This window comes from Botrytis cinerea, chromosome 2, assembly GCF_000143535.2.
Source record: "Botrytis cinerea B05.10 chromosome 2, complete sequence".
NCBI classification, from domain to species: domain Eukaryota; kingdom Fungi; phylum Ascomycota; class Leotiomycetes; order Helotiales; family Sclerotiniaceae; genus Botrytis; species Botrytis cinerea.
In genome coordinates, this window is record NC_037311.1 from 340,194 (window position 1) to 354,235 (window position 14,042).

A 14,042-nucleotide genomic window follows, 5' to 3' on the forward strand; every position below is an offset into this window, starting at 1 on the left:
CGCCTCCTTTTCAGGGTGTAGAATTCCTCAAGCATTCTTTACCAAATCTATGTTTGAGAAAGAATATCCAATTGATGATTGAGTGGCTGCAGTAGCTCTACCCCAGATTTTCGTGTGCCCTTGATTATGTTAGTCAAAAGGTTAAAATAACGACTTTGCTAAACTGTTGATCTCAGGGTAATTCTAACCCATGGGAGAAGTCCAACCTGTCGATACGCGAACATATGGCATTTGAAGGTACTTCTCCATACTCTCATAAAATATCATGATTGATAGGAGATGAACAGTAAATGCAGGTTACCGCCCAACTTATGAGCACACCCTCCATTCAGGCTTGACCGCCACACCGCTGGACCTATAGATAGCACAGATATAAGGCTCTGAGTCAGTAAGGGGGAGCCGGCCAGGGGTAAAGAAGCAGGGACAGAGACATGTGTGAAGCCCGAGCCATGTGTTGGGCCGTCACGAATGACAACAATAAGAAGGAGAATGGAAGAGGAATGGAACAATCAAGTCAATACAAGTCAATACAAGTCATGAAGGAGGCAACATGGTGACAGAACAGAAGCCCACTACCTAGGTGGTTGTAGCCACACATCATGTATTACATAATACACACAGAGACAAAAAGTGGCTAAAGGTGGCTAAAAGTGGACATGAGTGGCTCAAAATGGCTGAGAGTGGCTTGTTCCACTCCGCACAGAATGATTTGCCAATATCAGCCAATTAGACTTTTCATAAATAAAATCATTCTCCACTTCTCTGATAAGAACATCCAAATCTAGAATTGATACGAGTGTTAAGACTTGGTTGATTAATTGCCCGAGCACCTGAATTTATTTCTTGGGTGGACTTATACCAAAACCTCAATTGATCAGCTAGCAACTCAAGACCCTGAGCCAAACACAGAAGTGGTCACACCCTTTCCAATGAACTGACTATGCATTATCTCAAATCTGTTTGGGGAGAAAGGTGATACAGAAAGCCACAAGGAGATATACTCTGTCCAACATTTCATCTACGCAGGCTGAGGACAAAACCAAGAATCCGTCCTACCACGAACATTACCAAGTCACCATGAAGTTTGCAAAGGAACTTGAGCAGAGCCTCGTGCCTGGTATGATATTCACCAGTGTCTACGTACATTTCAGCTCGAATTGCTACTAATGATGGTATAGAATGGCGCGTAAAATACCTCGATTATAAGCAAGGCAAGAAGAAGGTCAAAGCTGTCGCTCGTGCAACCAATCGTATAACTTCAACCCCTCGATCAGATGTGCGAACAAGTTTGAATCCTCAAAGTGGCAGTTTATATGGTGCTACATCTCCCCTCGCCCCCAGAAGGCCCCAACCGTCTGGAAGGTTTGATGGCACGACCGCCCATCCTCAATCATCTTCTGGGAGAAGAGATGAGGCATCTCACGGAACTAGGGATGAAGCGGCGTCATCGAACTCTGCTGCATCAATACCAATTGCAAGCAAGCATGTACCAACAGAGCATACACATGATGGAATGTACGGCAGCTTTGTGCCAACCCCTCCTGCGATGGATATGCACAATTTCGAACTTCCAGATCCAGCCATAGAACCTGGATCTCCCCTTGAATCCTCAGAGCGCATAATGTCCACCGTTACAAGTAGGAGAAACTCTCTGGAGACCGACGTACCAGCAAGAACCCCAGAGCGGAATCCATTATCAGCCTATCAGAGCGCATATGAAGTAGGTACAACAGAAAGTCCTACTAGACCTAAGTTTGCTTCACTGAGAGCCCCTGGGTCGCGCGCCGAATCCCATGATATTCATGAACAGCCGATCCTGAAGCGAATTTTCTCAGTCGGCGCCCCCTTAACGAAATCCCACAGTCGTCCTGACGTTGATCTGGTTGCCTTTGATTATGTACGAATACGTCAGCAAGAATTCCTCTCTTGGATGGATAAAGAGCTTGAAAAAGTCGAAACTTTTTACAGATCCAAGGAAGATGAAGCGGGAATCAGGTTACAGGCTCTGAGGGAACAATTGCATGAGATGCGAAACCGCAGGATCCAAGAACTGGCAGAAGCAGAACATGCAAGATCAATACGTAAAGATGATGAGCGTTCAGCAATGGGAAAAATTTCTCGTGGAAATTCTGGAGATGAAGATCTCAACAAGCATTCCTCTCAAGAACACCGAATGGCTTGGCTAGCGCCGTTTGGGAGAATGGTAGATAATGCAAAAGCGACAGCATTGGGGCCACATCCAGGGGCAAATTCCAGGGCATTAGCTAGTATGAGAAACTCGCCCGAGTTGCAGTTTAAGTCTCAGCCAGACGATGCAGTTACAACAAATGGCAATCGCGATTATGTAAGACGGCCTTACGAGAACGATGTATCCTATCGAACTGCGAAACGAAAGTTGAAGCTGGCTTTACAAGAACATTACCGAGGTATGGAACTTCTAAAGTCCTATGCACTCTTAAATCGGACCGCCTTTCGTAAGATCAACAAAAAGTATGACAAGGCAACCAATGCGCACCCTCCCCTTCGATTCATGACGGAAAAGGTCAGTAAGGCATGGTTCGTCAATAGCGACGTACTTGATGGGCACATACATACGGTTGAAGATTTGTACGCACGATACTTCGAAAAGGGTAATCATAAAATTGCTGTTGGTAAATTGCGCAAGACCGTTGGCAGGTCGATGGACCAATCCGGTAGTGCATTCAGAAACGGGGTGCTGATTGGAATTGGTGCTGTCTTTTCGATCCAAGGGATCATCTCCGGTACTGAATACTTGAATCACCCTGATCCTACGATTCGATTTCAAACCGGCTATCTTCTACAAATATACGGTGGTTACTTTCTTGGTTTATATTTATTTTCTTTATTCTGTTTCGATTGCAGTGTTTGGACTCGAAACAAAATTAACTACAAATTCGTTTTCGAATTTGATCCTCGACATGACCTGGATTGGCGGCAACTTAGCGAATTTCCAGCATTTCTCATTCTTCTATTCGGTTTGTTTTTGTGGATCAACTTCTCTGGCTACGGGACACCCGAGATGTTCATATACTATCCTATTATTTTGATCTTCGTTACACTCATGATAATATTTATGCCTGCCCCCATAATTTTTCACAGAAGCCGGAAATGGTTTGTTTATTCTCATGTAGGTCTCTTATCATCATATTACACACGAATTTCATACTAATCTGAAATAGTGGCGTTTACTTTTGGCTGGATTATACCCCGTAGAGTTTAGAGATTTCTTCTTGGGTGATATGTATTGCTCCCTCACCTATTTAACGAGTGTAAGTTTCTTCGCCAAATGAATCATAGATCAAATCTCACGCATTGAAAAGAATATAGAACTTTTCTTTTGTCTCTATGCGACATCCTGGCATAGTCCTACGAAATGTAATTCTACAAACTCTCGTCTTCTTGGATTCTTTTCGACCTTACCAGCTATATGGCGTTTCCTACAATGCCTACGACGTTATCGTGATACCAAAAATATGTTTCCACATTTAGGTAAACAATTACTCCAGATAGGTTGATATCATGGACATCCATATGCTAACCAATATGATAGTCAATGGTGGTAAATATGCTATGACCATAGTATATTATGTCACTTTGAGCATCTACAGAATAGATAGAGACAGATCGAATTTGATTGCATTCAGCTTTTTTGCTGCATTGAATGCAGTATATGTCAGTAAGTGTTATATCTTTTGATAAGTCGTGATCTCAGACTGATCAAATATAGGTACATGGGATCTTTTGATGGATTGGTCTCTGCTTCAACCTGGAGCTAACAAACCATTTCTTCGCGATGTTAGAGGATTTAAAAGTACCTGGTGGTACTATGCAGCCATGATTATTGACCCAATCCTTCGATTTAATTGGATATTTTATTCGATATATACGCACGACCTTCAGCACAGCAGTTCCGTGTCATTTTTTGTCGGTTTGTCCGAAATCACCCGTAGAGGAATGTGGACATTATTCCGTGTCGAGAATGAACATTGTTCCAACGTCGCTCGGTTCAAAGCATTCCGCGATGTCGCATTGCCATATGATCTAGAGTCCGGAGAATCGGAAGAGTCCCAACCTATTACTCCTGTAGAATCGGTTGACAGATCCACGGTACTTGATAGAGAGCGCACTCATACTAGTGGTCTTTCACGACAGCAAACCAATGCCAGTTCTGCACGTCGTCGTCCGCAAAGAACTTTTACTAAAGTTTTGGCCGATGCTCATACCCAAGATTTTCAAAAGAAGAAAAAGCCTATTGCGGATAATGCAAAGGATTTGGATGGAACTGACGAGAATGATGTCGATATGGACCGTGCTACTAGTAGTGAGGATGACGATGATGATGAGCAAGATGCACAAGACCGTTTGGATGTAGATAATTTGGTTAGAACTGGGCAAGGCAAAGGACGGAGAAAGAGTAGAAGAGGGGTCTAGTCATAAGATGGTGAGCAAGGCGTCTACATATAACAGTTGTGATGAGTCATGACGGAGTTAATGTGAAGGTTAGGGTCCATTCATTTAGATTTTGTCTATAGATCAAATGACTTTTTTAAATCCTGGTTACAGAATCCTCCTTTCTATGTGACGATATTGGATGATTTTGATTGGGAGGCGTTAGTAATTCCCTGATCTAGTAAAGCAGTCCTGTGCTGTTAAATTATCACGTGTTCATCCGTTTCGTGGCTGTGCCGCTCGCTAAACTTTGCTGGATGATATAAATTGCCTACACCTTTCATATTCTTCGCCTACAATTTCCCTTTATCATATTCATTGCCTTGCAAATCATCCTCTCGCCAACAAATTTCAATGCCAAGACGAAAAAGGACCGCCCGCAAACCTAAAGCACCGCATATTCCTCCCCGCCGTCTGGGAGGAAAACTTTGCTGCTATAGGGGTGTGCATACGCCAAAACAGCGTGTAGAATATACTCCACTGCCGAGTAAAAGCTGTAGTCAATGTCAGAATTTGCAGATGAAAAGTATTTTACCCCCAAATTCAGACCAAATTATGACACCCACAACATTTCAGCAATTTGCTCTGCTTCCAGTCGAGATTCAAACAAAAATTTGGAAGCTTGCTGCCTATTCCGCAACTAATGAATCTCGTATTATACCAATCATTGTTCACTGGACGCCTGGTCCCTCGAGCCAAAGGTACGGCCAAATGAAGAACCGGACTCCTCTCTTTCTCACACCTGTCTCTATCGTGCCTCCACTCTTACATGTCTGTTCTGTCTCTCGCTCACTGGCTCTGCCTATTTATGAGCTTGTGAGTATGTCCAATAAGTCTGGTCATGAAGATGATACAAACACTCCAAACGTTCGACTCAGTTCACCCTCTGGGCATGATGATGAAGAAACGGGCATTTATATCAATCTCAAGAAGGATATCGTTTATTTTACAAATCATGATGTTTTTGATAAGATGGGGAATCAACATTTTCCAGTGTCAGATACACATGCAGATTTGGAAGATCGTATTCATTACGAGCCACAATTCTGTCAATCTTGCTCAGACCTTGTCTTTCCGGTAAATGATGCGCTTCGTCTGTTAATCAGAGATATGGATATAAGGAAAGAATTGAGAAATATAGGGTTCAGCTTCGATATTCCAGTGAAGAGACATAATTTCTGTTGGGGAGGCTTAGGCAAGGATTTCTACGGAATACGAAGAATTGTATTCGTATCTGAAGAAAAAGACGAGGTGAGACTACTACGAAATGGGAAAGCACATGGTGCCACCGCCGCAACATCTACTATTAAAATCCCCAAGTTCACGACTCCCTCGCCATATATCAGAAACAAGTGTTTTGAAACTTACAAAGATCGTTTTCATATACAAGGAAGGCATATAAAAAATGGTAGGGAATATATGATGATAGATGCTCGTGAACAATTTTTTAGACCGCTGATTGATAGAGAAATGGGATCGTATAGGAATGGGCTGGGAACGGGCAGAAATTACTTGCAGTGGGGAATACATGGATTGGTACCTTTTGGATGGAAAGGCACGGGGGCAGGAGAGGAGTGGGATGAAGATGGGGGTGAGGAATGGAATCATGAATTCATAGGACCGCGAGTGGAGTTTTTAGTCGAGAACGGGAAGGATAGGAATAGAGCGACGAGGGACATTTTTTTGGTTTGAGAAGAGATGTCTGGGATTTATTTTTTGGAATTTTTGGGCAAATATTTCGTAGTTTGGGGGTAAAAGAGTCTTTTTTGTAGTGCCTACGGCCTGTCAATCGCTATCTTTGCAATTTGTTCTTTAGTTAGTTGGATTGGTTATGTCTCACCAAACGTTCTTTCCATTTCACTATTTTAGCATCTTTCTGATATCCATTATCCTACTACCATTCTGAGTACATGAAATTGGAAATTCTAGAGATGGATAGGTTTGATATTGTACTTCCTACCAAGTCTCCAAGGTTGCTGGAACCCGGTCAATAAGGTTTTGGAACGCGAGGCATTCAATAATACCAACTTTCGTTACGAATGAAGCATACATATTTGACACTTGGATGCCTCGTATGCTGTCATGTCTATTTCTATCTTATCCTCTACATCTATGATTGTTTCCATATTGGAATATAACACAGTCAGTCCGCTCCCATCATCAACCTTAAGAACGAACTTGGCATCCACGAGACAACCACATGTGACTATCAGTGTGTTTGAACAACTCAATCAGTACTATTATCATTCACAATTTCAACAAATAAGTTAGAATTTATAAACACTAAAGCCCACGAGTAACGGGAATTAGAGCTAGGTTGTTGCTAATTCAAACATGTCTTCGAAATTCTCTAGAAATCGACGACTCTGAGGTGCTAGAGCCTTGCGCTTATGGATTATTAGGAAGTTGGCATTTCACATACTTACTCTTATTAGACCTAATGAATCAATACAGTAGCACTTGCTTACAATTCATTATCTCTCATATCATAATCTACTTCATTTGAGCAATTATGACATTTCCAGATACTAGTTTCTATCTATACATTTGCTACAGCTTCACTGTGATGTTGCATACATCACTAATTACTTTAAAAAGTCGACAAGTTCATGAAATAAAATATTTAGTAACAAAATATGAGAACCAGGCCTTGGATACTCTTACCAAACCATTGAAATGTAAATGATGACAACTCCAGTGCTCAGAAAGTCCACAATTACCCCTTACACGTGATCACATTACCCGAGTAATCAAGTTGCAGAAAAACAAACAACCACATCAACCCCCTTTCAAAACAATGAAAAACAACTATTTGGAACCTTGATTACACTCATAATAACTGCTTAGTGTCTAATAAATTGTTTTAGTAGAGATTCAATCATCTAATCAATGATCACTAACCTCTAGTTCTTGTAAACCTCACCCTCATTCTGTTTTCCCTCACTCAAACTCATCATTTTAGTCTGAACCAGCGCCGAGAACTAATGAATCAATTTCCATCACCACAGCCTTGATTAAGTAAGGTGCTAAGCTGCCCTCCTCACTTCGAGTAATCTTACTAGTAAGTGACTTGTGGGGAAGATTTCCTTTCTTCTTTAAGCAACGATAACAACAACGACGAACTTTCAATCCAAGGATTGAGATATCACCCATTTCTATTGCATTAGATTTTGTGCTTTGCTTTTGCTTTTGTTTTTGTGTTTTTCAGTCTGTAGAGACTGCTATCCTGTTGTTTGGGATTGTTCTGGAGGTTTGGAATTGTTTACCAAATCGATAGTTAGAGTGAGTTTGAGCTGTTTTTTTTTTCCCCAGTTGGTTCTTTGACTATGTGCCATCGAAAGAGTTGGAGATTGTTTTTGTTGTTATCAGTCATTCTCTATGGTCCTTTCTGCTCTTTGTTTGGGCCTAAGAACAAGGTGGAGATTTGGTCTGGTTGGAATTGATACTTCTAGATTTTCGTTTTTTGCCCTACCTTCTATCTATGGTTTGATGGAAGTAGCAGGCTTGTTTGCTATGTCTCGATGAGAATATTATAACTATACGTTTGTATTACTTGAGTTCCTGGGCTATTGACATAGATTGAATAGCATTTGCTGATTTTTTGATGTTCTGTTCTGGATGTTGGGTTCTCCAGCTGATCGCAAAGCGATGGGAGTAGGCCATTGCCTGGTTCTGTTTTGAGACTCTCTATTTCTTGAATACGTCTTGGAAAATTCCCATATTATAAACCTGGTTTATTTTGTTTTCTAGCTCTCTTGATCTGCTATGCTTCGACGAGAGTTGTGGCATTCTATCCGCTCCACTGAAGATTCTCTCCCACTTACACAAGTAGATAAATAGTTTTGAAGTCTTTTCTTGTTTTCTTTTTCTGTTCTAGCGGTCTCGACTTACTATACTTCGACGAGAGTATATGAATATCTAACTTGATCCAAATACTAACTTACTAAACAGAAAAATGTACTCTCCCAATTCTCCAAGTAACCAATTCTACCTCCAAAATAATCTCTTTACATTCACTAACCTCCAGTTAGATTTCTCCCGCCCTCTTCCTCCATCACCTCCTCCTCCACCTCCTCCATCTTCTTCCATCGCACCTCCTCCACGATCCTATCCAGCCGGACACAAACTCCCCATCTCAATCCCGGAATCGAGCGAGGAAACAATACTTCGCGCTTCATCAGACGGCAATCTCGATAATATTCACTACCCGGCAAAAAAAATCCCCGACCCGTATCCCTCTACCCTAACCCCGCAAACAACTCACCATAAGACCTCCTCACCTTTCCCAGCTTTCCCATCTCACCACCCCCGCGTCACCATGTCTTCCCACCAACTTCGCCGCTCAGCCACCTCTCCCAATCTACTAACTCCTTCAGTTGTTCCTCCCATCATCGAGCTTCAAGAATCAATACCAAATCGCGATGGCGCAATCAGTCGCACAGATCGGTATTCTCGAGTCCTTCCACCACTTCCTACTCACCCTTCAACCTCATCACCGCCACCAGCAGCAGTCATCCTAACCATTCCTTCCTCCTCATCCTCCTCCAACCTCTTTAATTCCTCCCGGCCCAGCAACCTCCGACATGTAACCTTCGCACACGAAACCTCCAACTCCTCACTCACCTCGCAAAACTCTTCTCATCCCTCTACCAACCCCTCAAACTCCTCGTCCCTCCCCACCGACCCTCCACGAAAACCCCGCTTCAATCTCTCCCTCGCCCGACAAGGAATGCACAAAGCTCTTTCCAGCCTACGAACTCACACGCACACTCTCTCCCCAAAACCCAGTTTGCTCCTGCGCAAAAAATCTTCACACTCTGCTCTTTCTGGATCTTCTCCGCTTTCCGATTCGGAGAATGAACTTGCCAGACCGAAAACTGCACCTTCATCTTCCGCGTCTCAATTTGCCTTTGCATCTCCATTTTCAAGTCCATTTACAAAAGACGCGAAAAATTCCAAAGATGCAAAAATCGCAAATCCAAAAAAAGAAATGCAGATCGGTGCGCCGACGGGAATGATCAAAAAAACACCCGAGGAAATCCAGCAGATGTTGAGGGAGATGGGGGTTAAGAGTGGAGATTTACCTTTTGTTTTGAGTTCCGGTTCGGGTTCTGGATTGAGATTTGACGGTGATGGGGATGGTGATGGTGATGAGAAAGGCAACCCTACATCCAAATCCGGAATCCTCAAGAATCTCACCACCCACCCCCAAGAAAAAGACACCCCGTCGCCACCGACACCAAGCCTTAGCGCTATACAGAAAGGAAAACGTCCCGACCACACCCCCATCCACCATCATCCAAACACTCTCCCCTTCATCCGTCCAACACGCTCCTCGTCCCTCTCTTCTCCACTTACAGGTCCTGTCCAAGATCTCACAGCCAAACCAATTGGCTGGTACAGCAGCGCTTCACTTGACGCAATCCGCGCTACGCTTCCAAAAGTGAGGAAGGAGAATTTATTGAGTAATGAAGAGATACCTGGATTTTTAGAGGGATTAATTGAAGACTTTGAGCTTCTTAAACGCGTGAGGGAGTTCAGGGACAAGGGCGTGGATGATGATATTGAGAGGTTGAGGAAGGAGTTTTTGGAAAGGCAGGATGAAAATGAAGAAGAAGATGATAATGATATGGAGGAAGATGAGGATGAGGATGAGGAATCATACACATGGCCCCACCACAACCCCCCAGATCCAAACTTCGTAGATGGCGGCTGGGCACAAGAAGAAATCAGCAGTGCCGGGGTTGGTGCCCGCTGGTTTGTATTTGATGATGTGGAGAATGTGTTGGGGGGACCGAAGTGTCCGATTACGCATGCGGTTGATGGGTTTGTGGATGAGGATGAGGAGGTTGAGAGAGGGAGGTTGAATAGTGATCGGGATAGTGATACTATGTTGCTGAGCCTGATTGAAGAGAGATTTGGAGAGGGAGAAGGAGATGAGGAATTTGATGGAGATACACAGAAGATCTCTCAGGAGGAGATTTTGAAGAGAGAGGGGTTGCTTTGAATACATGGTACATGAGGTTGGTAACTTCATTACAGTCTTGAAGTATTTTCGGAGTTTTAAGGGGGGGTTTTTTATTGAATCAGAAGTTTGGATCATTGGTGAAGTTCTTTACTTTGGAGATGCTGAATCTGAATCTGAATTAGATAGGGTTGGGTTGGGTTGGGTTGGCTTACTGCAATTGGGAGTTTGAGGATGATTTTATTTTCGTGATACCCGGAACGGAGGCTCTGCATATTTGGTTGGTGCATTGGATGTATTGAGTGCATCTGGACAGGACATATTCTATTAAAAATCATAGTTGAAGATTCGCATTTATAGTGGTGGGATTATATACCGTGAAGTGATGTGAAGTGATGTGATTTCGGCATGAATAGGGATCTGTATAAAGCTAAGCTGGGGCTCTCGAGTCAAGTCCGCCACGAATTAGACTTGCTCAAAAGTAACTAGAGAAAGAAGTAGAAGGAGGAGGAGGATATAGAGAATTATGATAAAATTGGTAGCAAACGGGTCAAAATAAAGTGATTTGGATAAGAATACTTGGTCCAAGAGGTTGAGTTAGTCTTCTATTCGTTGGTTGATGAAGCTGTGGTGTCTTTGGTGTTTTGACTTACAAGTCGAAGGTAATGTGTATTGCTTGGCCGACGACACGGTGTGTTTGCTTGGTTCAATACTCTAGTTGAGGATTGTATTTATTATAGTCTACTCTGTTCCTTCGACCAAAAGTGCGAAATACCAATAATCACGATGAGTTATAAGTGATTATCGCTTCGGACCGCTTATCTATCCGTAAGACGTACCTCGCACTAAGATAACAACCATCTCGAATTTAGCGCCCATAAAACTTGGCAGGGGAGAGTCAACCGATCAATGAATCAGTTTATGTTTATTATAAGAAAATCCTGACTCGCGATTGTAAATATACGATATATTCCCAGATACCGGTAGCTCCTTATAATTTGACATATCGTCGTATTGCTCAAAAGTGTGATACGGTGATTGAAGGACAACAAGATTTATGGTCTCTCCTCTGAACACTTGCATTGCACTGTTGTCAAAAATAGCTACAGCTTCGAGCACGAATCTGTGCATTTTCGAATCTCCACTATCCCATATATATATATATGCCAAGATGCGCCCCGGAAAATAATCCAGGACTTCTAGGATTAAGGAAGAACAATCGCGCAGATAAGAAGTTCAAAAAGACAACGTGAAAGTATATCTTCTTCACGACGCTGACCTCTGAGTTATCGCCTGTGGACATCGATTCATCAAGAAGAACACTTCCAGACCAGCATTTTCGTCGTCTCGTTGTCGAATTGTCTCACACTCACATCCGCATCTCACGGCAACGAGAATGATCCACGTTGACTTGTCAGTGACATAAAATGACATCATGAATGTTCCACCACCACCCAAAAACCAAGGTCAATAAACGTACCGCGTAGTAAGTAAGATGAAGGGATCATGACTTCCATAGTATATTAATTCGCAGTAAGTATATCAATTGACTTTCTTTTTCTCTTCTTTCATTCTTTTCCTTCCTGTCTTTCCTGCATCTCCATCGACAGTATCAATATCATCAATTCAATATGGCCGGCCATCGAAGCCGCACAACTGGGAACGACAATGCATATAACGCCAAACAAAGCACCTATCTCCGTCGAGACTTAGAACAAGGCAGACCCTCGAAAGATCGAAAATACAGATTTCGCGATCATGGACCTTTGGAGCCAGATGATCGAAGACGAGAAGAATTCAAGATGAAATTGTTGGACGGGGTGAAAAGTTCGAGTTTAGAGGACTTCCGCAAGAAAGATGAGGAGGTAAGTTCTATTTTTCCCACGTTATTTTGTCCTTTCTACATACGTCAATACACATATCTACGTGTAAAAATTGTATGCAAAATAGAACATCTCACTCACTCTCCACACAGCTCAAAGAAATGCCCAAATCCGTCCGCAGTTTCTACGAAGAGCAAAATAATCGTCTAGATGACTGGCTCGAAGTAAACGCCCTCGTCCAGGCCCTTGCAGATGATATCCTCGAATCTTTCGATCCGCGAGATGACAACGGAGACGGCGTTGCAGAAGGCGGCGGTGCTTTACAAGACACCCAAGGATTTGTCGAGCCCTTCCTGCCAGATGCCGAACAACAGAAACGGCAAAAATCTCGACGGAGCGCAAAATGGGCAATCAATATCAACGTCATCGCGAATATCATCTTGCTGGCTGCAAAAGCCGTGGCGGCTTTCTATTCCTCGTCTCTCTCCCTCATTGCTTCGTTGGTGGATTCCGCTCTCGATCTTTTGTGCACGGTGATTGTATTCACGACCAACCGATTGGTGCAGTGGCGATTGATGAGCTTGAAACGCAAATTTCCCGTCGGAAGAAAAAGATTGGAACCCATTGGGATTTTGGTCTTCTCCATCATCATGATTATTTCATTTCTGCAAATCCTTCAGGAATCGGCCGAGAAACTCATGTCCAAGGGTCCGCACAAAGCAAAGGAATTACCCGTCATTGCTATCGCGTCGATGGCTGGCACCATTGGTCTCAAGGGACTTATTTGGTTCGGATGCATTAGAATCAAAACCACCCAAGTACAAGCTTTGGCTCAAGGTATGCATAATTTATCTTCCTCCCCTCTCTCCAGCCAGACATAAAAGTTTCACCCACTAACATAAATCAAAGACTGCAAAACCGACGTCATCTTCAACACCCTCTCCCTCATCTTCCCCTACATCGGCCACGCCGCCAAAATCTGGTGGCTGGACCCCCTCGGCGCCGGACTGCTCTCCCTCTTCATCATCTACGACTGGGCGTCCACCTGTCTGGAGAACATATTCCGCCTCACCGGTTCCGCCGTCGACGATCGTCTCCAGCAAAAACTCACGTTTCTCGCGTGGCGCTTTTCCCCGCTCGTCAACGGATACAAAAGCATCACGGCGTATCATGCAGGCGACGGGGTTTGGGTCGAGGTGGATATTCTGTTGTCCGAGGGAACCACGCTGGAAGAGGCTCATGATGTGGCGGAGACGTTGCAGTATTGTTGTGAGGGGCTGCCCGAGGTGGATCGAGCGTTTGTGACGTGTGATTATGCGGTTCAGGGCCCGACGGGGCATGCGATGGAGGGGATTAATTGAGGATGCTATGGACGTGGGGGTTTCTGCATGTAGAGATAGATGCAGGGAAGGGGTGATGAGTTAGGAAGTTGGAATAGAAGTGGAGAAGGAGAAGGAGATTTCATGATTCGATGATTTTTTATACATGAAATTGGAAGTTGGATGGATATATATATATATCTATCTAGGTGTAGTTATTTATGACTTGGATAAAATGCGGATATTTCAGACAGACAGGAATGGGATACTTATTAGGCTTCTAGGCGCATTTGGGCATGGGATGGCAGCGGAGTATAGCGCAGAAGGCGTCGATCGATATTTTTTATGTAGAAAAAAGAAAGGGTATAGCTTATAGAGAATTATGAGCTAGATATATGAGAATATTAATATTTACTCTGTAATAGATAGGGATGTGTTTTCGAAATCTTATTGTGGAATTATACA

The 14,042-nt window shown here is 43.3% G+C and overlaps 4 protein-coding genes across 5 annotated transcripts; all 4 read left to right on the top strand.

Moving 5' to 3' along the window:
- Positions 1–784: 784 nt before the first annotated feature.
- Positions 785–4,689, top strand: Bcsyg1. The gene is made up of 6 exons (XM_024691071.1): positions 785–1,117; positions 1,179–3,148; positions 3,201–3,290; positions 3,342–3,510; positions 3,572–3,697; positions 3,749–4,689. Exons 1-6 carry the CDS (start codon positions 1,078–1,080, stop codon positions 4,450–4,452), a joined length of 3,099 nt encoding a protein of 1,032 aa, XP_024546841.1. The 5' UTR covers positions 785–1,077; the 3' UTR covers positions 4,453–4,689.
- Positions 4,690–4,703: 14 nt separating this feature from the next.
- On the top strand, positions 4,704–6,627 carry BCIN_02g00720 (hypothetical protein). Its single transcript, XM_024691072.1, has one exon. The coding sequence runs from the start codon at positions 4,825–4,827 to the stop codon at positions 6,160–6,162; it is 1,338 nt and encodes a 445-aa protein (XP_024546842.1). The 5' UTR covers positions 4,704–4,824; the 3' UTR covers positions 6,163–6,627.
- A 1,700-nt stretch (positions 6,628–8,327) lies between these two features.
- Positions 8,328–10,572, top strand: BCIN_02g00730 (hypothetical protein). 2 transcript variants are annotated; one of them, XM_024691074.1, is made up of 2 exons: positions 8,328–8,447; positions 8,502–10,572. In XM_024691074.1, the coding sequence occupies exons 1-2, from the start codon at positions 8,426–8,428 to the stop codon at positions 10,475–10,477; spliced, it is 1,998 nt and encodes a 665-aa protein (XP_024546844.1). In that variant the 5' UTR covers positions 8,328–8,425; the 3' UTR covers positions 10,478–10,572. The 2 variants fall into 2 exon arrangements, with proteins under 2 accessions (XP_024546844.1, XP_024546843.1); XM_024691073.1 differs by having other exon boundaries at positions 8,328–10,572.
- A 1,328-nt stretch (positions 10,573–11,900) lies between these two features.
- On the top strand, positions 11,901–14,042 carry BCIN_02g00740 (hypothetical protein). The gene is made up of 3 exons (XM_024691075.1): positions 11,901–12,300; positions 12,411–13,095; positions 13,168–14,042. Exons 1-3 carry the CDS (start codon positions 12,067–12,069, stop codon positions 13,617–13,619), a joined length of 1,371 nt encoding a protein of 456 aa, XP_024546845.1. The 5' UTR covers positions 11,901–12,066; the 3' UTR covers positions 13,620–14,042.

Bases quoted from the DNA above. Each gene is read 5' to 3' on its own strand.
- BCIN_02g00720 (XM_024691072.1), top strand. From the start codon at position 4,825: ATGCCAAGACGAAAAAGGACCGCCCGCAAACCTAAAGCACCGCATATT.
- BCIN_02g00740 (XM_024691075.1), top strand. From the start codon at position 12,067: ATGGCCGGCCATCGAAGCCGCACAACTGGGAACGACAATGCATATAAC. The intron at 12,301-12,410 runs GTAAGTTCTATT...CTCTCCACACAG, and splicing joins TCCGCAAGAAAGATGAGGAG to CTCAAAGAAATGCCCAAATC. The intron at 13,096-13,167 runs GTATGCATAATT...CATAAATCAAAG, and splicing joins AGTACAAGCTTTGGCTCAAG to ACTGCAAAACCGACGTCATC.
- Bcsyg1 (XM_024691071.1), top strand. From the start codon at position 1,078: ATGAAGTTTGCAAAGGAACTTGAGCAGAGCCTCGTGCCTG. The intron at 3,149-3,200 runs GTAGGTCTCTTA...AATCTGAAATAG, and splicing joins AATGGTTTGTTTATTCTCAT to TGGCGTTTACTTTTGGCTGG. The intron at 3,511-3,571 runs GTAAACAATTAC...CCAATATGATAG, and splicing joins AAATATGTTTCCACATTTAG to TCAATGGTGGTAAATATGCT.
- BCIN_02g00730 (XM_024691073.1), top strand. From the start codon at position 8,426: ATGTACTCTCCCAATTCTCCAAGTAACCAATTCTACCTCCAAAATAAT.